The sequence below is a fragment of the Anguilla anguilla genome, chromosome 6 (assembly GCF_013347855.1).
Source record: "Anguilla anguilla isolate fAngAng1 chromosome 6, fAngAng1.pri, whole genome shotgun sequence".
Classification (NCBI taxonomy): domain Eukaryota; kingdom Metazoa; phylum Chordata; class Actinopteri; order Anguilliformes; family Anguillidae; genus Anguilla; species Anguilla anguilla.
In genome coordinates this window covers 60671978-60685288 of record NC_049206.1, presented here as the reverse complement: position 1 = coordinate 60685288, position 13311 = coordinate 60671978, and the positions used below count along the sequence as shown (strand labels likewise).

The window sequence follows — 13311 nt, the reverse complement described above, 5'->3', positions numbered from 1 at the left end:
AGCGCTGTAAGGTTATGAGCAGCCTGGTCAGGCTCATAGCGCTGTAAGGTTATGAGCAGCCTGGTCAGGCTCATAGCGCTGTAAGGTTATGAGCAGCCTGGTCAGGCTCATAGCGCTGTAAGGTTATGAGCAGCCTGGTCAGGCTCATAGCGCTGTAAGGTTATGAGCAGCCTGGTCAGGCTCATAGCGCTGTAAGGTTATGAGCAGCCTGGTCAGGCTCATAGTGCTGTAAGGTTATGAGCAGCCTGGTCAGGCTCATAGTGCTGTAAGGTTATGAGCAGCCTGGTCAGGCTCATAGTGCTGTAAGGTTATGAGCAGCCTGGTCAGGCTCATAGTGCTGTAAGGTTATGAGCAGCCTGGTCAGGCTCATAGTGCTGTAAGGTTATGAGCAGCCTGGTCAGGCTCATAGTGCTGTAGGGTTATGAGCAGCCTGGTCAGGCTCATAGTGCTGTAAGGTTATGAGCAGCCTGGTCAGGCTCATAGTGCTGTAAGGTTATGAGCAGCCTGGTCAGGCTCATAGTGCTGTAAGGTTATGAGCAGCCTGGTCAGGCTCATAGTGCTGTAAGGTTATGAGCAGCCTGGTCAGGCTCATAGTGCTGTAATGGACTCCACCCTAAAACTGACTTTGTTTGGAGGCTCAGATCCTGACTCAGGGCAGCACGTGGCGCTGTCAGCAATGCGTCATCTGAGGCGTGCGTTTCGCAGAGATCCTGGTTTTTGTCCTCCCACAAACCCAGAAGCCTGACGTTAGCTCAGCTGGGTGTGCCGTCCTGCCCTGGGTGGATCTGGCAGGTTCACCCCGCCCTGGATAAACAATCACACCACTTCACTTTCTCCGTCCTAAACAGACTTTCCCTGCGCCACCAGGATTGGCCAATCAGTGGCTTCGTTCCCGCTAAAGAAAACATAGATTTTGTGTCTGACCGAGAGAGCAGGGGAGCACCCAAATCTTTTACTTTTTATTTTATGTTATTTCTTTAATTCTGGCGTCGCAGAGAACTCTGCTGAATGTATCTGCGTGCTGATACGTCCAGGCTTGCCTGAGAGTCCTGGTTCTCTGCCGTTCCACACTGCAGTCCCAGCTTCCACCCGTGAGTATTCAGCTTTGACAGGGTCGGGATCAGGGCTGCTGGCTACCTGCGCTCACCAGCTCCCCGCTTCCTTCCATTCTTACCGACCTCTGTCTGCTTTCTGGCTCTCGGTTCTGTGGCTCATCAGAATTACACATGTGAAGTACATGTATGTGTGCGTATGTACGCCTAACTTACCAGGAGGCAAAACTGAACTCAGATCAGCACTTAGTACCGTGAGAATTCCAATGGGCTGTAGCTGCATGGAGGGGGGGCGTGTGTGGGGGGGGGGGGGGGTAAGAGAGAGCAGGTAGAAAGAGAGAGAGCAGGTGGAAGGTGAGAGAGCAGGTAGAAGGAGAGAGAGCAGGTAGAAGGAGAGAGAGTAGGTAGAAGGTGAGAGAGCAGGTAGAAGGAGAGAGAGAAGGTAGAAGGAGAGAGAGCAGGTAGAAGGAGAGAGAGAAGGTAGAAGGAGAGAGAGAAGGTAGAAGGAGAGAGAGCAGGTGTGCTGTTTATGGGTCTTTATTATGCCTGTCAGGACATGGTGACTCAGGCTACTGCAGAACGAGTCACTACAGCTCTGTGGAAGGAGTCAGTGCAGCTCTGTGGGAGGAGTCATTGCAGCTCTGTGGGAGGAGTCAGTGCAGCTCTGTGGGAGGAGTCAGTGCAGCTCTGTGGGAGGAGTCAGTGCAGCTCTGTGGGAGGAGTCATTGCAGCTCTGTGGGAGGAGTCAGTGCAGCTCTGTGGGAGGAGTCATTGCTGCTCTGTAGAGTCACTGCAGTTCTATAGGAAGAGTCACTCCTTTTCTTGCACAGCACGCTCACCTCTGCTAGCCTCAGTTCTTAGCATGTTAGCATGTCTGCATCGTTTTAGTTTTAGTTTCTTATATTTTGTGCTGTTTGGTATTGAAACCTCACACAGCCACTGGCCCTGCATGGTCAGCCACAGCACACAGAGAGAGAGCATGAGTACCTGTAACACTGTGTGGCTGAGCTGCGGATCCTGAAAGAAGCGCTGTTGAGAGTTTGAGAAAATACTGTGTAGAGTATGAGTCAATGCTGTTTATAGTATTAGTGAGTGTGTAGAGTGTGAGTAAACGCTGTGTAGAGCGTGTGAGTGCTGTGTAGCGTGTCAGTACGTGCTGTGTGGCGTGTGAGTACGTGCCGTGTAGAGGTAGTGAGTATGTGCTATGTATAGAGGGGTGAGTACGTGCTGTGTGGCGTGTGAGTATGTGCTGGGTAGAGGTAGTGAGTAAGTGCTGTGTAGAGGTAGTGAGTAAGTGCTGTGTAGAGGTAGTGAGTAAGTGCTGGGTAGAGGTAGTGTGTAAGTGCTGTGTAGAGGTAGTGAGTAAGTGCTGTGTAGAGGCAGTGAGTAAGTGCTGTGTATAGGTGGGTGAGTAAAGAGTGTCTCTCTGCTGCCCCCTGCAGACGATCGTGCGCGGGAGCAGGCCGCAGAAGGACTCCTCCATTAACGGGCTGCTGGAGGAGTTCGACAGCATCTCGGTGACGCGCTCCAACTCCCTGCGCAAGGAGAGCCCCCCCGCCCCGCACCAGCACCCCCCCGGGCCCAAAGCGGCCGGCCCCCCCTCCTCCTCCTCCGCCTCCGCCTCCGCCTCCTCCTCCCGCGCCCCAGAGGAGAACGGCTTCAGCCACTACTACTCCTCCCGCTACTCCTGTGACCTGGACGGCTCCAAGGAGCTCCCTGGGGAGGCGTTCCGGGACCGGGGGGGTGGGGAGGCGGAGTGGGGGGGCGGGGCCGGGCGCCACTACCGGCTGGGCAAGCAGAACGGCCACTCCATCCGCAGCCCCTTCTACCCCGACGCCATGCCCCAGAAGGGCGACTACGGCCGCCTGCCCCCGGACTACCACACCTACCTGGAGACCAAGGTGCGCTCGGACCTGGAGCTGGCCGGGGGCGGGGCCGGGGGCGGGGCCGGGGTCGGGGTCGGCGCCTACTACCGCACCTCTGTGGGGAGCTCCGCCCACGACTACACGCCCTCGCGCTCGTCGCTGCACAGCGAGCAGACGCAGTATGGCCCGGACGGCGCGGGCCGGGGGGACTGGGGGTACGGGGGCCCCCCCAGGGAGGACTACGAGAAGCGGCCCAAGTCGTCGTACGTGGGCCAGTCCAGCCCCCAGCCCGCCATCCGGCAGCGGTCGCGGTCCGGCTCGGGCCTGCAGGAGCCCAACCCGCCCTACACCACCAGCGCCTTCAGATCCACGCAGCAGGGCCACCCCTACAGCTCCTACACCTACCCCCGCCTGTCCGAGACTGTGAGCGCCACCCAGGGGATGCCCAAGGTAATGCAGCCCTGCAAATGCGATCAGAGTAATGCTGATAATTATTATTCTATAACTACTTCCGCAGTCTCAATCGCATATCAGCGTAGAGCTGAAAGAACAGCAGCACATACCAGCGCATACCAGAACTGTGTTTGTTTTGCTTGGTGATTCGTTTGCCGTTTTGCCTGAGGACAGAAAAATAACTGAGAAAGAATGACTCCACTTTTTAACATGCGCACACACACACAAATGCACACACACACTCTCTCTCTCACACACACACACACACACACACACACACTCTTTCTGTCTCACACACACACACACATACACATACACACACTCTTTCTCACTCACACACACACACATACACACACACTCTCTCTCTCACACACACGCACACACACACACACACACACACACTCTCTCTCACACACACACATACACACACTCTCTCTCTCTCTCTCTCACACACACACTCACACACACGCACACTGTTTCTCTCTCACACACACACTCACACACACACTCTCTCTCTCACACACACACATACACACACTCTTTCTCTCTCTCACACACACACTCTTTCTCTCTCACACACACACTCACACGCACACACACCATGCTGCAGCTCATTGGAATTCTCCCTGAGCTCCTCCTGCGTTCACACAGAGGCGCACAAACTTTATGGTCTATAACACTCCCCCATTGTGAGCCCAGTCTTCATTTAGTGGCTGAAAGGACAAAGGAGAGGGGGAGCGGATGGGGGGGGGGGTCAGAGTTAAGGCTGTGAGCGTTATCTCCCCCCCCATCAGATTAGCCGCGAGGCCGGCCTGCTTTAATGTTGTGCAGGTGCTGTGTGATGGATCTGGTGTCACTGCTTAATCTTCTCTGCTCAAATGGGACCGGGAGCTGCTGCCCGACTCACAGAATTACTTACAAGAGCCGCGCCGAAATCAATTAACTCACCCCACCTACCCCCCAACCCCCCCACCAACCCCCCCCCCACTGCCCCCAACCCCCCCACCAACCCCCCCAACCCCCCCACTGCCCCCCAACCCCCCCACCAACCCCCCCACTGCCCCCCACCAACCCCCCAACCCCCCCACCAACCCCCCAACACCCCCACCAACCCCCCAACACCCCCCACTGCCCCCCCAACCCCCCGACAACCCACCAACCCCCCCCCCCCCACTGCCCCCCAACCCCCCCACCAACCCCCCAACACTCCCCACTGCCCCACTCCCCTCGCCTCGATACGGCACTGCGGGAGAGAGAGAGAGAGAGAACGGGGAGAGAAGGAGAGAGGGAGAGAGAGAGAGAACAGGGAGCGAAGGAGAGAGGGAGAGAGAGAGAGAGAACAGGAAGAGAAGGAGAGAGGGAGAGAGAGAGAGACCCCCTCACTATGACACTGCAGAAGAGAGGGCGAGAACGGGGAGAGAAGGAGAGAGGGAGAGAGAGAGAGAGACCCCCTCACTACGACACTACAGGAGAGAGGGAGAGAATGAGGAGAAAGAGAGAGAACGGAGAGAGAGAGAGAGAACAGGGAGAGAAAAAAGAAAGGGAGAGAGAGGGAGAGTGCCCTCTCACTACTACACCGCAGGAGAGAGAGAGAGAGAGAGAGCCCCCCTCTTTGCTACAGCACAGCTCGTCCCAGCACAAATACTGTGCTGATGATACTGAACCCCCCCCCCTTCTCTTTTTTATGTTAGAGAACTCTTTCTCTGAGGATGCACCGATAATGGCTTTTATGATAATTAAGCAGCGAAATGTCTTCAAAATGATATTCATTATCATGATTCAGGCATTTTTCCTTCCATCCAACTGTAAGTGACTAAAGCAAGAACATTAATGGAATACATTATGGTATTAGTCATTTCTGTACTCCTTATTTCTAATAATAATAATAATAATAATAATAAATTACTGTGAATAGTAAATTCACCATCATTTAAAGTTAAAAGTCACTTGAAATTCATAGGTGGGCAGGGCTGTTAATTTTTTTGCCCTTCATTTGAATAACAATGGTGTTCAAATGAGGATAAATATGTGTTAATTCTGATGATATAACTGGCCCTGTAAAAACAACTCAATCAAGATGAAGGTTTTATCACTTATATATTAGCTTCAGCAAACACACAGGTGCGTACAGGTTCCTTTTCGGTCATGCCTGGCCTTGCTCAGGTACGCGGGCGTTCTGTAAACGCCCTGCGCACGTTCTGGAAGGCGTAGCTCTAACGGTCTGAGAAAGCGCGAGCTTGCCGCCGTTAGCTCGTGCCGAAACCGCGGGCTGTTTTCAGCGTTGTGCTGACTGGGCACTTTGACGGCTGTCACTTCCAACCGTGAACAGAAAACAGTTGAGCCGGTAGCTGAGCGCTGTTTGTGTTTGCCTGATCACAACCGATAGCTGCCGGTGTGTTAAAAGGTGTGTACAGACTGATAATAGAGCGTTATTTCTCTCCTGTAATCCTCCTGTTCCCGAAATAGATGACTCTTCAACAGTGTAACCCCCTAATGTACAAAAAATGTATTAAAAAATAAATGTCATTACTGGGAGGCCTAGCTTCACTGCAGGTGTATGTAGGTTCTCCATTGTACAGATTTCATCCATGTCTTATCAGCCAGATGGGGCACCTTGACGTTGTGAAATTAATTAAATGTATTATTATTATTATTATTATTATTGAACAGTTCACTCGTTGTAAAGGTGTGATTCTTATTTTATCTGGGGAAATCATTATTTTTTCTAGTGCAGTATACTTTGAGAACAGCAGGTAAAACCGAACTGTTTAAAAGTAGCCTCCTTTTTTGTCTGTGTCAGTTTATATCGTGTAAATATTTAGCTCTTTTTTTAGTTCTAGTTGCACGAGGCAAAGGCACCGGATTACTGAAAGTGAGGTATTTATTGACTTTGAAGCCATTCTCGCTGCGGAGGAATTCAAAAGTGTGCTCGATAACACGCCGCTAATTAACGGCTATGATACGCTATAATTCTGCTTTCATTGAATGCAAATAGGGAAAAAAAGACTTCTTAAATGTCATTCCAGAGGAGACAGAATGAGAAACATCTGCTCTATATCACGCTCGCTATCAGAGTTACCGCGTAACCGCAGTCGATTCTGAAAAAGAAAAAAGAAAAAAAAAGACGTGGACAGAACCCCCCTCCCAAAAAACAAACAAAAAAAACATATGCCGTTATGTGGTAATGTCTGTCTCTGTGAATTTTACACACGCGTTCTCCTTGTGGGAATACGTCCAAATAGCGCTGGCGCAGCTGCGCCTGTCAGCGTGCGTTGTGTGTGAGCGAGTGCACGGCTCAGTGGAGCACGCGCTACGGCTCCGACGTGCAGAAGAATGAGCTTCTGCTGCCGCCGCTGCTGCTCTTCCGTGAAGAAACCACCGCCGGTGCCTCCCATCGCCGCGGCAACAAAAACATCCCTTTGTTCTCCTCTCAGGGCGAACAAGCAGCCGGCTGAGTAGAGGAATAAACCACACACTCACACGCATACACACACACACACACACATACACACACATACACACACTCACACACATACACACTCGCAGACACACACACTCACACACGCACGCACCCACACACCCACACACGCACTCACACTAACACACGCACACATGCATACACACGCACGTGCACACACACACTCACAGATTTTCAATTGAATGTAGCCAGCCATTGGAATCCAGTGCTCAGTGTTCACTAGTGCATGGCGTAGGTAAATATATAATAATAATAATAATAATAATAATAATAATAATGAAATCACCATAAGCTGAGAATTTAATACAAAATTATGGAAATATGGGTGGAAGAATCCACAATGTATCAGTCTTTCCTTTGATTTGATTTGTACAGGTGAATATAGCCGTGTGGTGGCCACTGTACAACACTCACTGTACAGCAGCACTGGACATGATTACACAGCGCTGCGTCTGAGGGGGGCGGGGCTTGGGCGCGTGTCACGTCCTGCCAGCGGTTGTTATGGGCGCTCTCTCCTTATTCACCGTGACACGCAGGCCCGGGGATGCCCTTTCCTGCCTCCCCCGCTCCCCCCCCCTCTCCTGGAAGAGTCGAGGTGTGGGGGCGGGGGTGACGCAATCAAATCGTGACTCCTTTGTGGAGTGTTCCCCCCCTCCCCCCCCCCCATCAGGTTGTCGTGGTGAGTGAGTCAGTCGCCGCGGCGACGGGCTGCCCTGGGACTTCAGTGACAAACTGATGCTGCAGCGTTTTTTTTTTTTACCGTTTTTTTTTTTTTTTTATTGCTGCCTTAGCATAAAACGGTTCCACTGCAGAATTCAATTTCACAGTTCAGTTGGGCTGTTGATTATGCTGCCAAATTCAGATTAATGTGCGTTTAACTAACGTGGGTCTGGGGCCTCCCTCGGCTGTCAGCCCGCGCACCGTCCGCCCCCCCAGCCCCCCCCCGCCCCCCCCCCCCCCCCCCGCGGCGCGTCGGCGAATGACAGCCGCTGGAACCTCCGCGCGCCGCACCCCCCCGTCACCCTCCCGGTGATATTGATTGATTAAACGAGTCCATCGGCGTAATTATTCGCGGTCCCGATCCATCAGGAGCGGCGCGTGCGTGTGCTGCAGGCCTCTCGTCCCGACCTCGGCCCGAGCGCGCTGTCAGCAGCCGCTCAGAACGCCGCTCCCGCTCTGTCATTAGGACTCTGTGTTCGGTGGGCGTGGGGGAGGTAATTTAATTTAGCGCCCCTTACCGGGTTAAACTTTGCGCGATCATTTTACACGAGCGGGGGCGTGGAGGGGGGAGGGGGGGGGGGGGTATAGGGAGGCATTTTTCGCAGGCTGTCTCCTTGTCGTGCGTGGATATTGTCTCTGGCAGGACGAGGCGTCATGTGACTCAGAGCATCTCCAAGAAAATCCATGGCGGCAGGAGCCCAGCTGTCACCGCGGGCTGCTGCTGCTGCTTTTTCTGTTCGGTTTTTTTTCTGCCTGGGAGCAGAACTTCAGATGAGTCGTGACGCTATTCAGCGCAGTTTCTGTTCATTTGGGCGGCAGTCAGCCTGCTGTGGGAGAGAGAGGATGGTGCGGGGGGGGGGCGGGGGGGTTTGGGTGGGGGTGCAGGCGTGTGGACCCCCACCCAGGGAACAGGGAGGCCGATGGTGAACAGTCACACACACTCAACACGCTGCATTTACAACAGTAACTGCAGATTTATCTCCCCTTAGATTAAACACACAGAAAAGTAATCTGTCCCCAGGAGCTCATGTCTTAGTTTGCGGGGACGTCCGGTGACGGCGCTTGCTGTCCTGTTTTGGGGGGAGTCACTGAAAGTGTGACCCTACACTCACATGAGAGGCGTGACAGAAAGTGCAGAGCAGGTGGATTTTTTTTCTTTTTTCTTATTGAGCCCCTGAGCTGTGGGCTCCATGGTAACCTGCATTATTGCTTTACTGTTCTCTGGTGATTACATTACAGCAGTACAGCCCATTACACTCCCCCCCCCCCCCCCCATTGGGTGCGATTGGGTTTGGAGTAATGACCCCTCCCTCCCACCGCGGGGTCACGATGGCAGAAATCCCACTGCTGTGTCTGCTCCTCACTGCTGCCTGGCTACGTGAGGCAGTTGCCGTGGAGTTGCCCACGGCAACCCATCGAAAATGCTCACGGCTAGCCTTTTTTTGCTTGCTAATGTAGGCATAGGCTACCTTAATGGAGCTGAGCTACGACAGGGTACTGCGCAGTTGTGCAGGTGAGCATTCTTGCTGCGCAGGCGTGTGCAGGCATGTGCAGGCGTCTGCGCGTGTGCGGGACGTTTGGGAACGCAGCTCAGAGGCAGGCACTCCACCACACTCAGCTATTCCACACAGTGTGTGTGTGTGTGTGTGAGAGAGGGAGAGAGTGTGTGTGTGTATGTGTGCGAGAGGGAGAGAGTGTGTGTGTGTGAGAGAGGGAGAGAGTGTGTGTGTGTATGTGTGCGAGAGGGAGAGAGTGTGTGTGTGCATGTGTGTGTGTGTGTGTCTGTGTGCGTGACTGTTGTGATGAGGCAGCACAGTTGGAGTCCCCATCAGTGGCTGTGGTCCCAGTTGGCTCCACAGAGCTAATGGGGAGCATGTTTGAGCAGCACACAATCAGAGAAAGCACTGCACTAAGCAAAACACATCACCCTCCCAGTACAGCACAGACACAGAGTACCGCACTGACACCCAGTACAGCACAGACACCCAGTACAGCACTGATACCCAGTACAGCACAGACACCCAGTACAGCACTGACACCCAGTACAGCACTGATACGCAGTACAGCACTGACACCCAGTACAGCACTGACACTCAGTACAGCACTGACACTCAGTACAGCACTGATACCCAGTACAGCACAGACACCCAGTACAGCACAGACACCCAGTACAGCACTGACACTCAGTACAGCACAGACACCCAGTACAGCACTGACACTCAGTACAGCACAGACACCCAGTACAGCACTGACACTCAGTACAGCACTGATACCCAGTACAGCACAGACACCCAGTACAGCACTGACACCCAGTACAGCACTGATACCCAGTACAGCACTGACACCCAGTACAGCACAGACACCCAGTACAGCACTGATACCCAGTACAGCACAGACACCCAGTACAGCACTGACACCCAGTACAGCACAGACACCGTGTGTGTGTGTGTATGAATATCCATGCAGAAACACTGACAGGCCTCCTGTGTGTGTGTTGGCACAGGGGGACTACGACAGGGCGTCCCATGAGGGCAGCCCCCCAGTCCCGGGGGCAGAGACGTACCCCCGGGGGCCCCTGAAACTACCTCAGAGCCAAGCCAAGCCCGGTTACCCCAGCAGCTTCCAGTACCCCCCCACATTCCACTACAAGCCCTCCCCCTACCACCACCCGCCGTCCCAGCCCAGCCCCCCCTACACCCCGCAGGGGGCCTACTCCCAGCCCTCGTCCCCCTACATCCCCCCCGGGGCGTACCCCCCGCCCAGCTGGGGCTCCGCCTCCGACCAGCAGCCCTCCCGGGTGTCCCACGAGCAGTTTCGGGCGGCCCTGCAGCTGGTGGTGAACCCCGGGGATCCCCGCGAGTACCTGGACAACTTCATCAAGATCGGCGAGGGCTCCACCGGCATCGTCTGCATCGCCACGGAAACGCACAGCGGCAAGCAGGTGGCCGTGAAGAAGATGGACCTGCGGAAGCAGCAGAGGAGAGAGCTGCTCTTCAACGAGGTCAGCGTCCTCTCCCCTGTCCTATCGCACCTGTCCCCTCTCTTACCTGTCCTCTCTCACCTGTCCCCTTTCTCCCTGTCCTCTCTTACCTGTCCTCTCTCACCTGTCCCCTTTCTCCCTGTCCTCTCTTACCTGTCTCCTCTCTCACCTGTCCTATCTCTCCTGATCCCTCTCTCACCTGTGTGTGAGTGTGCGTTTGAGTGTGTTTGTGCGTGCATGCATTCGTGCGTGTGTTTTGTTTCAAACTGCTGGAACTGACCAGCAGATGCTGAACCATAGGACCATATTTAAGCTTATTTGCTTCTGCGCAGGTACCATCAGCAGCTGCTGTGTGTCTGTGTGCCGACCTGCGTGTGCACGTGTGAGTGAGTGTGTGAGTGTGTGCATGAGTGAGTGAGCGTGCGAGCGAGTGTGTGCACGTGTACGTGAGTGTGTGAGTGTGTGCACGTGTGCGTGAGCGTGCGAGCGAGTGTGTGCACGTGTGCGTGAGTGTGTGAGTGTGTGCACGTGTGAGTGAGCGTGCGAGCGAGTGTGTGCACGTGTGCGTGAGTGTGTGAGTGTGTGCACGTGTGAGTGAGCGTGCGAGCGAGTGTGTGCATGTGTGCGTGAGTGTGTGCACGTGTGCGTGAGTGTGTGCACGTGTGAGTGAGCGTGCAAGCGAGTGTGTGCATGTGTGCGTGAGTGTGTGCACGTGTGCGTGAGTGTGTGAGTGTGTGCACGTGTGCGTGAGCGTGCGAGCGAGCGAGTGTGCGTGTGGGCGAACAAGCGCATGTGTGGGTGTGCATTTTTTGTTCATAAGCAAAGAAGCTTAAACACGGTCCTATTAATATGCACTGACCCTAATCCTTTCAATTAAGCTTCTGTTTCATTAAAGGAATAAGAATAAAGAAAATATATTTTTCCTGATTTTGTTGTGTTATACAGTAGTCCTTTTAAGCGTGAATGTAGAGCTTCTCCATGTGCATCTCTCCCAAACAAATGCACTTCCTTTAACCTTATTTAAAATGTACACTGTTAACGCGCTGTTCTTTTAAATCTTGTGAACTCACACACTGACGCCTGGGTTCAGTTCCTGCAGTGTGGTGTTGTGCACCTGAATAAACACCCTTCCCTCCTCACCTGTAACTCGGCTGACGTGCTTTCCGCTGCTCCAGGTGGTGATCATGCGGGACTACCATCACGAGAACGTGGTGGACATGTACAACAGCTACCTGGTGGGGGACGAGCTCTGGGTCGTCATGGAGTTCTTAGAGGGAGGGGCCTTGACTGACATTGTCACTCACACCAGGTAGGCGTGTACCTGACACTGCACCTGTACAGATTATACAGGTAGGCATGTACCTAACACTGCACCTGTACAGATTATACAGGTAGGCATGTACCTAACACTGCACCTGTACAGATTATACAGGTAGGCATGTACCTAACACTGCACCTGTACAGATTATACAGGTAGGCATGTACCTAACACTGCACCTGTACAGATATAGGTACCTGTGCTGATCTATATTTACCTGCTTTCTGGCCTGCAGTGTGCAATAAATCTGTCCACTTTTCAGGATGAGATTGGCAATGTCTTTAAGTGAATAATCACAGAATTTTTTAATAAACAATTTAGAGTGAAAAAATACATTATGTTTTGAATTTATTTATTTAAATAAACTTGTTCTTAACTTGAATTGTTATTTTATCACCCCAGCGATAAGTGTTGATCAGATCCTTGCCAGGGCATTTTTTGGTCAGAATCTAGAGAGAGAAGTTGTGTGTTTGCGTTTTTATTTTGTTGAGCAGAGCAGTGGCTGGGCGTGCGCGTGCGGTTTGTCCGTTTGGATAATTACAGTCATCGGCAGCGTGTCGGCTGAGGTGACACCGCGTCGGTGGGAAATTGCACAGCGCTGTTTGGGGGGGGGGGGGTCACCCCCATCAGCCAATGCTGGAGTTCCCAAAACTACAACCCAGTTTATCTGTTAAAGAGAGAAAAAACCCTGCTTCTGCACAGAAGTGTGTCCTGAAGGATCTCATCCACACAAAGACAGCGTCTTACACACATACAGACACTATAGTGTTCACAATAATAATGATAATAATAACAGAGTGAATAGCAGCTGAAGTTCATTGCTCACTGACAGTGCGTAAGAACATCAGTGTGTAAGACTGTAAGAATGTAAGAATATAAGGGTGTAAGACTGTCAGAACATCGTCAGCGTAAGAACATCAGTGTGTAAGACTGTAAGAATGTAAGGATATAAGGGTGTAAAACTGTCAGAACATTGTCAGTGTAAGATCATCAAGGTGTGAATGTGAGGGTGGTTTAAGGGCACAGAAGGTGCATCAGACGCATCATTTCCTGTTTCGTGCTTCTCTCTCTTCCTTCTTTTCCTCGGGGGAAGTCCTTGAGTAACCGCTGTGCTGGGATTCTTCTGAAATGGCGCTCCTGGGTGTGTTTGTGTTAGCTGTGTTTCTGGGTGGCGTGCGCTCTGTGTGTGTGTGTGTGTGTGTGTGTGTGTGTGTGACATCATCAGACCTGCGTTTGGGTACTGGGAGGGTTCCTCTGGGGGGAGCTCGGTGGCGGGGGAGGGGATCAGAGGGTACATGGGTAATTCCTCATGACGGAGGTCGGAAGGTCAGAGTGCCAGAAGGGGTGGTCGAGGGGTGGGGGGGGTTGCAGGCACCCAGCAGGTGGGGAGAGACGAGGGGCTGGGGGGTTGGGGGGGAGTGGAAACTCGTGAATCTGGACGAGCA

At 52.9% G+C, this 13311-nt stretch overlaps 1 protein-coding gene across 5 annotated transcripts in view; it reads left to right on the top strand.

Moving 5' to 3' along the window:
• Positions 1-13311, top strand: part of pak5 (p21 protein (Cdc42/Rac)-activated kinase 5) — a 56584-nt gene that overhangs the window by 35339 nt on the left and 7934 nt on the right. For all 5 annotated transcript variants that reach the window (XM_035423896.1, XM_035423897.1, XM_035423893.1 and 2 more), the window contains 3 exons: positions 2495-3367; positions 10072-10569; positions 11724-11857. In XM_035423896.1, the coding sequence (XP_035279787.1) occupies positions 2495-3367; positions 10072-10569; positions 11724-11857 (1505 nt within the window). The remainder of the gene's footprint in view (positions 1-2494; positions 3368-10071; positions 10570-11723; positions 11858-13311) is intronic.